Source organism: Brienomyrus brachyistius, chromosome 13 (assembly GCF_023856365.1).
Source record: "Brienomyrus brachyistius isolate T26 chromosome 13, BBRACH_0.4, whole genome shotgun sequence".
Classification (NCBI taxonomy): domain Eukaryota; kingdom Metazoa; phylum Chordata; class Actinopteri; order Osteoglossiformes; family Mormyridae; genus Brienomyrus; species Brienomyrus brachyistius.
Genome location: NC_064545.1, coordinates 11,459,912 through 11,473,487, shown reverse-complemented (window position 1 = coordinate 11,473,487; position 13,576 = coordinate 11,459,912). Strand labels below are relative to the sequence as shown.

The 13,576-nt window shown below is 44.5% G+C and overlaps 2 protein-coding genes across 3 annotated transcripts; one reads left to right on the top strand and one right to left on the bottom strand.

Moving 5' to 3' along the window:
- Nucleotides 1-393: 393 nt before the first annotated feature.
- Nucleotides 394-10,423, top strand: zgc:162879 (ras and EF-hand domain-containing protein). 2 transcript variants are annotated; one of them, XM_048972569.1, is made up of 18 exons: nucleotides 394-411; nucleotides 681-1,051; nucleotides 2,719-2,868; nucleotides 3,644-3,734; nucleotides 4,846-4,941; nucleotides 5,851-5,928; nucleotides 6,030-6,145; nucleotides 6,253-6,321; nucleotides 6,448-6,529; nucleotides 6,606-6,673; nucleotides 6,765-6,960; nucleotides 7,042-7,143; nucleotides 8,200-8,344; nucleotides 8,426-8,507; nucleotides 9,014-9,128; nucleotides 9,412-9,525; nucleotides 9,609-9,685; nucleotides 9,781-10,423. In XM_048972569.1, exons 2-18 carry the CDS (start codon nucleotides 726-728, stop codon nucleotides 9,881-9,883), a joined length of 2,010 nt encoding a protein of 669 aa, XP_048828526.1. In that variant the 5' UTR covers nucleotides 394-411; nucleotides 681-725; the 3' UTR covers nucleotides 9,884-10,423. The 2 variants fall into 2 exon arrangements, with proteins under 2 accessions (XP_048828526.1, XP_048828527.1); XM_048972570.1 differs by lacking the exon at nucleotides 394-411 and adding an exon at nucleotides 470-497.
- A 1,453-nt stretch (nucleotides 10,424-11,876) lies between these two features.
- LOC125706090 (small EDRK-rich factor 2-like) lies at nucleotides 11,877-13,320 on the bottom strand. Its single transcript, XM_048972592.1, has 3 exons — nucleotides 13,161-13,320; nucleotides 12,383-12,491; nucleotides 11,877-12,285 (listed from the first exon to the last, which is right to left on the bottom strand). The coding sequence occupies exons 1-3, from the start codon at nucleotides 13,165-13,167 to the stop codon at nucleotides 12,219-12,221; spliced, it is 183 nt and encodes a 60-aa protein (XP_048828549.1). The 5' UTR covers nucleotides 13,168-13,320; the 3' UTR covers nucleotides 11,877-12,218.
- Between the last annotated feature and the right edge of the window lie 256 nt (nucleotides 13,321-13,576).

The following is a 13,576-nucleotide window of genomic DNA, read 5'->3' as shown; positions in this document are numbered from 1 at the left end:
AAGGCTAGTCAATTTTGTAACAAATTTTGCCCTAGGCCAAACTTCTTTGTTGAATAAAACTACTGTGTGAAACTTTGGAGAATACGCTATATAACCGCGGAAGAAATGGAATGGTACACAATACAAACTCATAAATTAAACATATTCAGGTATTAGATGTGATGATAATTGATTTCAGATAAATATGTCTTAAGCTGTTAAAACTATACAACAAAGATGTATCGTCGGGGTACCAGGATAATTCAAGACATATGCAGAAATATTATTTAAATACATTTTAAAAAAGTAATTAATAATTTAGCTATTTTGATTTAAATTAGGATTCACTCATTTGATACATTCTTAATCTCCGCCATGAATATCTTCCCATTATAGTGATCGCAGCCTATCCGTAGGAATGTACGAGAACAGGTGGGTTGATCGACACGCCTATTCTACGAAATTCAAGTTCATATGGAGGGTTTACCCACGTGAATGAAGCAGAACAACGAGTTAAAGTGGGTTCGTTGGTGGCATTATTTTTTGTTTTGTATTTCGATGTGTTACGGAATTATAAATTATAATTATTTATGGGTGGATAACTTCAGTTAAAACAAACCTATAGGGGATCACGCAATTAAACATTTCTCTGTTCCAGAGTTACTATCTTATTTACGCACAGATTTCCTTCAATTTATAAGCACTTTAAGAAGAATTGCGGAGTCCCACATCCGAAAAAGAAATTGATGCACATGAATTCCAAGTCGACAGAGATGGACGTCGCTGCTCTCCAAAGGCTCTTTTCGACGTGCGACATTAATAAATCGGGCAGGATCGAATACGAAGACTTCACAGTCGTTTGCAAGGAGCTCAGTGTTCCCAACGCAGAGATCGGCGCTTTGTTTAAGAAGTTTGACGTGGACGGAGACGGATGCATTAACTTTGGCGACTTTTCGTCGAGATACAATGAGGTTTCCGAAACTCTGGATATCGCCTCACTGGGGCAGGTTCCTAGAAGCGCTTGGGAGGAATTTGAGGAAAAGCTGGATGGTGGGACAGTCTATTTGGGAAGGTAGGCGAAGTTCCGGCTAAAATGCAACACCGATCGTGTATTTTCCTCTGCCGGTGCAAAAATCGCCGCAATAAACCTCTCCTTTAAAATCTAAAATGTCTTCCTTATAGCCTATGTATCCTTCACATATGCTTCTTGTGTTAAATATTCCGCACATCCTTCGATTTTCGGTGTTGTTGAGGGTGGTCACGATCCGAATCATGTTACTAAAGCATAGTGTTTAGTTTAATCTCTGGCAAAACGATTACAATGTAGGCAACATAATTCTAGACTATAATTCTGATATAAAAATGACACCGAATTTCCGTAATGGTTGTTTTACTAGAAACTGGTCGTGCGTGCGCGCTATGTCTGACTTGTTCACTTTAATTACTATGCTTAAAATAAATCTCATACATGCCCAAACCTACTTTTTACGCTGTTTTAAATGTACCAAAAATTTCAAAATCATCAGTAAAACAGTACATTTCCATAGTTTGTTAAATTTAAGGTTAAACATTGACAATGTTACATATGTGTATTTAAAAACCTAATTGGCATCTAGTGTAACTCGCTTCCTGTATAATGAACGGGGATTAATTAATGCGGACGGTCGTTCATGCGTCCGGACAGCCTCTCCGCGTTCGCAAGCCGTGTACAGTAATGATTCCTGCAGTGGTGTGTGATGCAAGATTTGGTATCGATCCTATACCAAGTAAATACAGGGCCAGTATTGGCGATATCGATACTTTTTAATAATTAAGGTAGATGCATCATCAAATTGCTAAAGTCAATTAATTTTCATTACCTTTAAGTGTTTTTGTGATTTATTATTATTATTATTATTATTATTATTATTATTTATTTATTATTATTAATAATAATAATAATAATAATAATTAGTTAAAACCCAGGACAGAATTTGGGCAAAGTTTCAGTAAATATATACTTTATTATAAAGCACAAGTAACAGAAAATGTTTTTTTTTCTTAAAGTGCACAACAAATGGAGAACCAGCTTTGGAAAATATTTTTTTAAATAGTGAAAATACAATAAACAAAGTACAATTAAAAAAAAAAGGCATGATTCTCCAGTAGTTTAATACATACCCTACGTGAGCCTATTTATTCCGAACAAACTGGGTCCTGTGGTTTAAGGGCAGCACTGCTATGTCATTAATTTCTTGTAGGTTATTTCATTCCCGTGTGGGCTGGTGGCTGCCTACTCTCTGAAAGCCTATCCTAGCTTTCAAATACACTCTAATGCAATTATATTCCATATTAATGGATACAGCTCCCGTATAGCCATGAAAACTTTTTTTTCTAGTAATGTAGCATAACTTGATGTAAATTTCATTGGGCCGAAATCTGCTTTTTAAAGGAGTTCTATAGAAAGCGGCGTATCGAAACGGTTGGCCAGTAGTGGGTTACCGCCTGTATATTACACCAATGGATTTCCTCGAATTTAATACCATTTAAACTTGAGAACTTGTGGCCGACACGAGCGGCGGCTGTAACAGAACCTGTGATCCATGCACAGCCAACTCTCATCTCTCCCCCGAGGTGCCCAAATTCGTCCTGCCCTTGTCTTGAGATGTGAGGGACTCGTGCTTTGTCATACGGTACCGGCGTACCCTTAGAAGCATTGGTTCTCTTTCCCAAACGATTCAAACCTTTTGCTTGTCCTAGGAGCCGGGAAGCTATGGGGGAGCTGCATCAGCAGATCTGCGCCTTGGATCCCTCCCTGCTCCAGCAGTACGAGGAGCTGGTCAGGGCACTTGTGGGTGAGAAGAGGGAGCATCAGCTGGAGAACCAGCAGCTGATGAACAGCCTGAGACGGTGAGCAAGGGGGCTGCTGTGTGGGGTCCAGGCCGAAGGGCTGGGGGCGGAGATCACGAGACACCGATACTCTCCATTAATGGGCTGAAACTCTGTCACAGCATAACAGCCCCTGTACACTTTCTCACATTCAAAGGCTGTTTTTATCTGGGCATGAATGAGTCTGATTGTGTGGCATCACCCACCACTGGGTATCGGGCCTGTTCTGCGAAACTGGGTTAAACATCATTGACTTTTTCAGTCCATTGTCTATTCAGTCTGCCCTCATACAAGAATATATTTTTTCTAAACTGTTTTTGATTGGCTGTTGGTTGCTAGGGAGGATGGTACATATTCCACACGAGAATTCAGGAATTATTTTGCTGAGATTACACAGGCTTTATTGAATACTAAAGTGTCTTATGGTGGAGGTTTTGCGCTGTGATTTTCGTCAGCTGGATCTGGCTCAGGTGCTTGTGTGAGGCCTTAATGCATAGTTTACGTTATGGACGTGCACAAGCTTTTCAGTGAAGGGGGGGGGGGAATTGATGACATTATATTTTCAGTTGGCACTCAGGCATGGTGTTCTGTAGTGTGACACAGTATTTCCCAGCCTGGTCCTTGGGGGGGAACACGCAGACAGTCCACATTTTTGCTCCCTCCCAGTTAGTCCACATTTTTGCTCCCTCCCAGCTCTGGGAGGGAGCAGAAACATACACTGTCTGGTGGTCCGCGAAGGCCGGGATGAGAAAATCACTTCTATGACACAAGTACCGAGGTGCATTGCTGCCAGCAGGGCGGAAGAGGCGACGGCATGCCAGCTGGCTGAGATGGAAGAGGACCTGCAGCAGCAGCTTGTCCTGCTCGAGCAGAGGGTGCGTGAGGAGGTGAGGAGCAAGAGGGAGCCTCCATACTGTTATGCTGCTCTCGGCATCCGACGTGAGAGACCATGTGTCAGCAGTCTGCTTCGTTAGCGCTGCCATAAAGTCATGGTGTCTCTCAGCCGGCGCTTCTCAGCGCTGACCCTCCTGGCCAGGGACTTGGGATTCACCTGCTGAATGAGTCTCGCGTTATTTTCACAGGTGACGAAATGAAATGACCTTATGAATGCGTGTGTCATGGTTTATTTTGGTGTAATAGGATCTTGTGGAAGTCCTTAGATCAGGGGTGGGTATTCTTATCCAGAAAGGGCCATTGTCTGCTGGTTTTTGCTGCAACTCCCTAATTATATTACTCATTAGAGGACTGATTGGCTGGAGAATCCTGGGTTTGACAGGTTATCCCGACAACCTGCACACACACTGGCCCTCTGCGGATAAGATTGGCCACTCCTAGCTTAGATATTCATGTTACACAATATGTGTCACAAAACTTCATCTTTCTGATGTAACGGCTACGTTCACACTACTAGTCCCATTGTCCAATTCCGATGTTTGTTTAAAAAAAATTCTCAGATTGGATTTGCTTAATAGTTCACCTTCATAATTACAAGTGACCTGTATCCAAGTGAAATGTGAACGCATCTCTCCTCCGAAACGGCACTCTTGTGCTTATTGATATGTTTCTGCTCAAGTCGGTTGCATCTCCAACAACAAGAAACACATGCATTCCGATCTGCCCATTCACGTCAGATGTGTATCCAATCTAGGACCACATATGAGAGTGACTTGAATGAATTCAAAATATCAAATTTCTATCTACACAGCCCTCTGTGTTTTCATTAAGACGACAAATCAGCTTTGACTCACTTCAGCATGGTAATGAGGATGTGGCCAAAGAAGGGCTCGGTTGAATTCGGGGGGGGGGGGGGGGGGTCGGTATCGTGGGAACTCCCAGCCGCCACATTAAAGGTTTGATTTGTCCCTGTTCCCTGGGTTCCACACGTGGCAGTCCAGGCTCCAGAGTGATTTGACCTGGCAGCCTTGAGTATTTTTTTTTTTTGAAGGCCTCCTTAGGAGTTGACTGAATAAGCCTTACATTTGGATGCCATGGTAACAGGAGCACCTGAAACTGGAGACGGTTGTCGCGGCGATGCAGAAGAAACATGAGAGCGAAGTGGCAGACGTGCAGGCTGCTGTCGACGCGCTGAGGAAGGTAACGGCTGGCAGGTGGAAGCGAGCTCCTCTGTAGAAGCTACAGGCTGAGAGGTTGTCACACTACTATACTGTTTTCTTAGGGAGGAACCTGCATGTCAAAAGCACACTGCCTGCTGCCCTTGTTTATCTCCAGGGCGTCAGTCTGCGGTCTGCACATGTAGATACTACAGCCCACCTTTGACAATGTGTCACTGTTGAATGCTTCATAATAGAATTCCCTCCATTTGCCAACGTCTGGCAGGACCTGTAAGTCCAGAGTTAATTTTAGCTGAATGCAGGATACCGATATATTCTCCATCCATAGCAGCTTTTGAGCCTGGCTGTGGTAAGAAGTTCAAGTCGCTGACCTGTTTCTGGTGTCAGTCCAGGATTTGAAAGGCAAGAAATGAACTGCAAAAAGGGTTCGCTAAAGAGAGCATGACGTCATGTGGCCGATGCGCGGTTCTGTGCCCGTCATTGGAAGCTCATCCATCGGTTAGGATCCTGTGCTTGGAAGAATGGCTTTCCTGTCGGGGCCTTGCGTAAAGCTCTTAAACCTATTTGCCGCACGGACACATACCGATCATGCTCTCTGATCCTCACGAAACTAGGCACAATAATCTGTTAATATTAAACTGACGGGAGAAACTTATTAATTCTAGAAGCTCTAATTCTCAGTTCTATGATACACTGTAGATGTAGGGCTGATAAGCTGCCTTGTCCAGCACCCAACAGCAGGTCCAGCCCTTTAATGAAAACAACATTCCTTAAAAGCATCATCCCTTAAAATCAAGCACTTATTACTCACTGTTTGTCAAGGAGTCCTTATGCACACAAAACCAGGCTAATGCTGCCAAAGCAGTTTGCGATGTTTATAAAATGTGTATTTGAGTGAATTGCTTAGTAGCACATCCTGAAACTCTTCCAGCTCCAGGACGACTCCCAGCAGCTCAGTCCCAGTGTGGATGTCCAGCGCCTGAGGAGCCAGATCCGGGAGATGACAGCGGTACTGCGTGGATTCGCATCCCATCGGATCGTATGGAGAGGACCGGTTCCTTTTGCTTCCTGGATTGTTGCCCTGAAGGGGTTTTTATCTTTATTCTTAAGGAAAATGAGTGTCTGCGGAGCTCACTCAACCACACCCAGACTACAGTGTCCGTCCTGCAAGCCGAGATGGACAGACTGAAGAATGAGAGTTCGGACGAAAGGTTGCAGCACGAGCGGTGAGGCCGAGCAGTGTAACGCGTTGTCTGCGCGCCCCCCTGCCTGGCAGCCTCCCTCCGCCAGGCTTTGTGAGCCCGAGGCAGTAACGCAGTGCTCTTCCTCACAGGGAGACGGAGCACTTGAAAGCCATGTTGATGGAGTGTCAGTCCTATTCCGGTCACATAGCTGTTCTCCAGTGAGTCACCAGGATGATCTGTCTATTACTAAGCGTAAAGAATTATTTTTTTCAGGGGGTGGCAGTCATTGTTGGCAATTTATAACGATAAACTCTGCCCTAATTTTATGCTTCTTTCTCTTTGAGGGAAATGAACAAGAAATTGTATGACAGCAATGACGGCTTGCGCTCTACCTTGGCCCAGAACATACTTGTAAATAATAGGAAGGTATGGGTCTCCGTCACTGGAAACGCTGCTACTTTTCTTTTTCTACCAGCGCTACTTCTAAATGAGTATTCTTCAGTCTTCCAGGAAAGAGAGTTCATCCAGAAGGTTGAAGCCCATTCGACAGAGTACGCTGAAACGCATCAGGTGGCCATTTTTGACTCTCTGCTTTCTTGGTCCTTCCCTGTTTTCATGTGGATCTCCGGTCAGTTATGGCTTTACGCACTTGCTTCCCAAGTTCTGTAGATGAGAGCATCGAAAGTGACCCCGGTAAGGCCAGGTACTCCCACGTGGCTTCCTGGGCAGATAAATACTTGGACAGTGGTGTGTCCATCACCACGGAGACGGCAGCCAGCTCGTACGACAGTGACGACAGCCGGGAGTCCATGGAGACGGTGCACCACAGCTACTCCTGCGCGTTCTCCGACGCTGAGGTATTTCCCCACCCTGCCGATGTGCCCAGATGTTCACATGAACATACAGCCAGGTTTAAGGTACTCTACTCCTTGCTGTAGGTGTCTGAATTGAAGTCAGAGATGGGGATTTCAGCAGCAGTCAGCCGGTGCGGCTCCATCGCCTCATCCATCCGCAGGCGCCTTTCTGCCTTCCCCGCGCGGGTGAGAGAGTCCTGGCAGCAGTAGTGACGCTACACTCCAGTACCAACATACCTCAATACTCCCTTCAAGTCAGCTGGTTCTAGATATAAGGGGCCACATAAACCTTAGCTGTTAAAAGCATGGACGAGAACCATCTGGGTCATGAATCCCAGGAATGGTCCTCCCTACTGTAGTGCTACTGTCCAAGACACTTGAACATAATTTCATGAGTTCCTTGGTTCTGAGCCCAGCCTTTAGGTGCTCCACAGCTGGTCTACGTTTTTGTTCTGTTTCCCTTACTTACCTGGTTCCTTCTCTCAGTCCTTGATTTCCTGGCTGAGACATGCAGATGGTGGTATACAGAACAAAAATATGTCCTTGCTTGGGTCGAGAACCACTGATCTATTGAATATTAAGTAATTGTATGTACCGAAGCAATAAGCCAGTATTATTGTTCTGGGTTTTCAGATGATTCTAAGTGTTTTTACATTGCTGTACTTTAATTCTTTAAGCATATTTTATTGTATTGTCCTCCTTTTACCGCCCTTAGCCGGCATCACCATTTTATAGACTCTTTCAAAGAGAGTTTTAGTAGTCAAGCCAGAGGCTCTTTTTAGATATTTGTTTGTTTTAACTGTGTATAAAAGGGGTGGGGAACCTGACCCACTGAGAGCCGGTGTGTGTGCGGGTTTTTGGGATGACCTCTCAATTAGCCAATAATTAAGCAGTGATTCTCAACTCCAGTCCTGGAGACCCACTGTCATGCCAAAAACCCACATCGGCTCTCCATAGATCAGGTTCACCACCCCTGGTTTATAACGTTTTATATTTATTTATGAAGCTTCTTCAATATTTGTTCCTTATTTTGGTTTAATACCTATATGCTCTGACCACGAATATAGCCCTAGTTGTTGGCATGGCGATAAGCATCTACATAACTAACTGCACGGATAAGCTGTGGTCTTGTATTATATCTGATTGGTTTATGCTTCGATATTTTTGTGAGGCTGGATACTGAGGGAGTTATTGTGTGGGATTTTTGCATTTGCTGCAAGTGAGCAGTATTTGTGTTGACAGCATGCCGAGAAGGACATCCCCGATGGTGAGGTGACAGGCCCTACGTACAGAGTGGTCCTGGCTGGAGATGCCGGGTCTGGGAAGTCCAGCTTCTTACTGAGGCTGTGCAAGAATGAATTCAGAGGAGACATTCAAACCACACTAGGTGAGATCTGAATCCACACACTTATCCAGCAAACCTAATGTTTAGTTTCCTTACCAAGCAGTGTGATCCTCTGGTCTTTAGGAGTAGATTTCCAAATGAAGAGGATGCTGGTTGATGGGGAGAAGACTACTCTGCAGATCTGGGACACTGCCGGACAAGAGAGGTGCGTGGTATAAGGAGGAGCGAAGGTAGGGAGCGCTTGCTGATACGATATGTTGCCGTACCCACCACACGACGAACCACTTCAGGAATGAGAACCCGAGTGCATCCCTGGGGCGGGTGATACCTCAGCGCCACAACAGTGTGTTGTTGTTTTTTTTTCTTCTAGGTATAAGGGGCCACCAGTTAAGTTGGGGTTAAGTTGGGGTTAAGTTGGGGTTAAGTTGGGGTTAAGTTGGGGTTAAGTTGGGGTTAAGTTGGGGTTAGAGGACCTCCTTGCAGGGTTGATTAACATCAAACCATGGATGAAGCAATTGCAGGTTAAGGGCCTTGCTCAATGGCCCAAAGGAGTAGACTCACTCCTGGCATTCATGGGAATTGAACTGGCAACCTTCTGATTGCCAGCACAGCTCCCTAGTCTCAGAGCCATGGTGGGCAAGAATCGTATGCATGACTGCATTGGACCAATGAGAGTGTCAAAGTAACTAATTCTCTGCTCTCCGTCGGTAGGTTTCGCAGTATTGCACGGTCGTACTTCCGCAAAGCCCATGGAGTTCTCCTGCTGTATGATGTTACATCAGAGTCCAGCTTCCTCCACATCCGGGAGTGGGTGGACCAAATTCGCGTAGGTTTTCAGGAGACCCTTAAAGGTTGCGATTGATTATTAAAAATCATAGCTAACATTAAAGAGAAATTCCAGTTTGTACAGAGATGTCACTATAACTTCTAAAGCTTTCATGTTTAAGTCATCGTAATGCTGTTGGTCTTGGAGTACATGTGCTTTCACAAAATTTAGTTTGTAAAAATGAATTGTACATCTTTGGTTTTATCATCTAGCTGGGGATATAACCTTATAACCACTAACTCGGTGAATGCCAGATCAATGATGGCCTGTTCTCTCATCTCAGGATGCTACAGGTGAGCTGCTGCCCTTGTGTATAGTTGGAAACAAGGTGGACCTGAGGGTTGAGCAACCAGCAGGTGGCAGTGTTAGCAGACTGAATGGAGAAAAGCTAGCTATGGTGAGTCACCCTCCCTTATCCCGGATCTGAATGATGAACATTCAGCAAGGGTGTGCAGTGATCAACTACCTTGCCAACCGTAGGCGTACAGTGCCCTCTTCTGTGAGACAAGTGCCAAGGAGGGCACCAATGTGGTAGAGGCCGTCCTTCATCTCGCCAGGTTGGTAATGTTCCAAAATGTTCTGCACACGTTTGGCTGCACATTTTGATGGGAAGGTTAATGTATTCTTTAATGCAATACGCCCACCCCCACAGGGAAGTGAAAAAGGATGAGAGGATGAGGCGGAAATCTGAGCCCAAGGTGAAACTCAGCATAGCAGATGGGAAGAAGGCAGTCAGCAATTGCTGCAGTGTGTAGATGGACCCTGGCGCCATCTAGTGGTGGCCAAATGAAGCTGAATGAACCCCTTGCTGTATTTTCTGACCCCACTAGATGGTGCTGTCTGTCCAAAAAAGGGCTCAAAGCATGTTCTGAAACAACCCAACAGCACCACCTAGGGAGGTTAAATAATACAGCAAATGGTTCAAGAAGCTTCATTTGGCCATCACTGCCATTCCTCCTGTTGAAGTACAACATTGTCGTTTCTGTGTAAGGAAGTTTTCAATTGCTATACTTTTTAATCCCCAAGTAATTTTATTATTATTATTATAATTATTTAACCATTTTAAACTCTACACTGCTGTTAAAAAAATGACTGCTTCTGGAGGATTGTTCCAAGAGTGTCCCAAGTGTTGCAAGGAGATTGAAACCAATTGTAAAAACAGAAGCATTTCATGAAGAATGTGTAACTTTTATTCGATTTTTGGCATATTGTATGTGAATTCTGTGTATGTTGCGTAGATTTTCCGTTTCCCTGCAGAGAGTTATTTTAGTTTTATAAATAAAAATGTCTGTCCTTTAAACCAGAGTTCCCTTCAGCTTAATTTCTTTAAAACCTTTTACTGGAACCCATTTTTGAACAAAGTTGATGGGCCCTACCTGTAAGTTATTGGGGTGGAATTTACCTTAAATGAAAAGGAGCCTAATGTTTAAAATAATGCCCTGTTCATCCATCCATCCATTTTCCAAACCGCTTATCCTACTGGGTCGCGGGGGGTCCGGAGCCTATCCCGGAAGTAATGGGCACGAGGCAGGGAACAACCCAGGATGGGGGGCCAGCCCATTGCAGGGCACACTCACACACCAGTCACTCACACATGCACACCTACGGGGAATTTAGTAACTCCAATTAGCCTCAGCATGTTTTTGTACGGGGCGGCATGGTGGTCCAGTGGTTAGCACTGTTGCCTCACACCTCTGAGACCCAGGTTTGAGTCTCCGCCTGTGTCACATGTGTGTGGAGTTTGCATGCTCTCCCCATGTTGTCAGTCCCCCCCCCCCACAGTCTTATTCACATGCATCATCTTTTCGATCCAATATTTTTGCAGCCATTATGCTTGCATGTTTTGTTGCTGGGGTGGTGGTCTGAGTGTGGGCTAGTGTAGGCTGGGAAACATTTCTAACTATAGTGTTATAAAACTTTCTGCCTTTCTCCCACCACAAATTGCAAAGAAGACCACTTAAGATTCCCCCCTCCTCACTCCACAAATTTTGCTAAATTCCACCTTACAGCTGTTTTGACTTTGGGACACTTTCCTTCCTGTTAATCAGTCAGTGTGTGAACAGTTAAATCACTAATGAACAAAGCAAGCCTGCAGTCAAACACTACTACACCATTGTACCTAATCTAGGTCCTTTATCCTGTATGACCTCTTTACTACAAAACCCATGTTGAGGCTCACAAGAACTAGCATAGAACTGGACCTCAGGTGATGTTACACAGGAATCTGTTCTGAGCTCTTATAATGGGGTCAGTACAATACTAAGGTCCATCTGTGGCCCCAATCCTTACTCAGATTCCATGGATAAGCAGCTGCTCTGCATTCTGGAGGCACAGGAAGTGTGAATATGTAAACAGCACCTCGAATTCTTCCTGCATATTATTCCGAAATCATTTTTTTTTTTTTTAATCAAACGATTAGTTTCTCAACGTGAACCGTTTAGTAAGATGGCAAAAATGCCTTTTCAGTTTCAATTTACTGTTCAGTTGCTAGTCAAATCTCTCTCAACAGCACAGTATATGCAGAGTAACAGAACCACAGAAAGCTAACTAATCCGGCTGAATGGGTGCTATGGGAAAAAAAAAAACACATTAAAAGGAGTACGTGGCAGACAAAAGGAAGGTCTCATCTACATTATCTTAATACATGTCATCGTTATGTTCATTACTCTGCTACAGATGGTGTTACAAGACAGACATGTAACTGATAGCAACCTCCACAGACAGTTTGCTCAAGACAAACCAAACCAGTGGCAATTAAAAAGCTACCTTTTATTAACTTAAAATGGGGTTTCAGGATACAAAAATAACACCAGCACAGAAAAGTTGCATTGTGTCTGCACTTAATACACTTTAGAAGTAAGGAACCTGTACAACTGGAGGCAATTAAATGTCAGCTATCAAGTCACACTTTCATAGCAAAATAACACTTTCCAGAACCAAACGATTTTACCCCCCTCCCCCCCAGAAAATTAGGTACACGAATACAATGCATCTACATCCTAAAAAAACTAATCGACAGCTCAGTTCTCGCAATATTAGTGACATTAGTGATAGTCATAATACTTGAATAAAAATTAATTGCGTCCCGTGTTATTTTGGTTTAGTGTCGGCTTTTTCGCTTGACTTCTTCTGCTTCTGCTGCATTATCTCCGCATCCCTGAAAAACACCAGGGCACAGAACAAGGCTCATGCAAAGACCAGCATTGGCAAAAAGGAGCGCATAATTTAGCAAAAAACAACTACTCCAGGAGTACCTTTGCTTCCTGGCGGCAGCTGACAGCCCGTCCTCGCCTCTCTTACCCTTGGTGTGGTCCATCTGTTTTTTGGCATTTTTCTGGCGAGCAAGTTCTCGCTGGTTGCCCCCTACAACACAGTCAAGGCGTCACCTGGCCACATGTCCTGCCATTTCTGCTTAGATCGCGCTTTTACACGCACGCATTCAGTCTTGGCTGGGAGTAGCCGCTAAAGACCATATTGGGTGCAGCCAGTCTACGTGGCAAGGGGGCGCTCCAGAGCCCCGACATGCCGCCAGTATGACCACAACAACACCACCGCCCCGGAGGAACGTGCTCGCTTCATCTTCGTCTGCGATCAAGCCGACCGATGGAGGAGGTAAGACGGAAAAGAAGCAAAGTCTCCATCGGCTCTGGTGAATGATGTCCCGTATAACGCGGCGCAGGACTGACGGGCACTGAAGTGCACCCATCATCATTATACCAGCAATTAGAAAAATAAAAGAAAACAAACTGTGCATATCAAACGATAAGCAACAATGGACCTAATTCTCAATGCACGGGAAAAACGGCTGTAACAATATCAGTGAACCGTCTTAACTGAGGTTCTAGACAGGATGGTCAGTTTCACGCGCAATCGCAAAACTAATTCGTCGAAATAGTTATCCAATTTTTTAACAAAACGACTTTCTAAGTAGATCGATTAGCGGATCTCTAAACCTGACTCCACCGAGTAGCAAAGTCGATATTTTGAGCAGCAGTATTTCTGTTATCTGTTTGTAAACCCTTTAATACCCACTTGTCATTTTTTATGATGCGATGGCTCCCGACGTCCAGGTAAGCTCACCCAAAGGGGCTGCTTCAAACGCAGGATTGCTGCTGACACCGCTGCGCTCCACGTCACACAGATGATGCGGGCTGCGATCCCAGCGCCTTTATGGCGGAACTCGGTTTGTATGGCATTCAAAATATCCTACAGTTATTCGTCATCTCATTGGTAATTCTGACAGTGTCCCGCCCTTGCCCCTAAATCTATTGGTCTCTCTGAATGTCATTCAACACGTCTAGCCGTTTTCTTCGTCTTATTGGTTACTCTGTCTGACATTCCTGATATACTACCCCCCATACCTGGCTGCGGTTCAGAATATCTCGATGATATTGTATTTACTGCAACTCACTTTCAAAACCAAATGCAAGAACTTGCGGGCCCAGTTT

What these genes read in the sequence shown, in the direction of transcription:
- zgc:162879 (XM_048972569.1), top strand. Translation starts at nt 726, where the DNA reads ATGCACATGAATTCCAAGTCGACAGAGATGGACGTCGCTGCTCTCCAA. An exon ending in CTGATGAACAGCCTGAGACG is followed by an intron (nt 2,869 to 3,643) that starts GTGAGCAAGGGG and finishes TGCTGCCAGCAG; the next exon opens with GGCGGAAGAGGCGACGGCAT. An exon ending in GCCGTCCTTCATCTCGCCAG is followed by an intron (nt 9,686 to 9,780) that starts GTTGGTAATGTT and finishes CCACCCCCACAG; the next exon opens with GGAAGTGAAAAAGGATGAGA.
- LOC125706090 (XM_048972592.1), bottom strand. An exon ending in GCTGCCGCCAGGAAGCAAAG is followed by an intron (nt 12,286 to 12,382) that starts GTACTCCTGGAG and finishes GGTGTTTTTCAG; the next exon opens with GGATGCGGAGATAATGCAGC.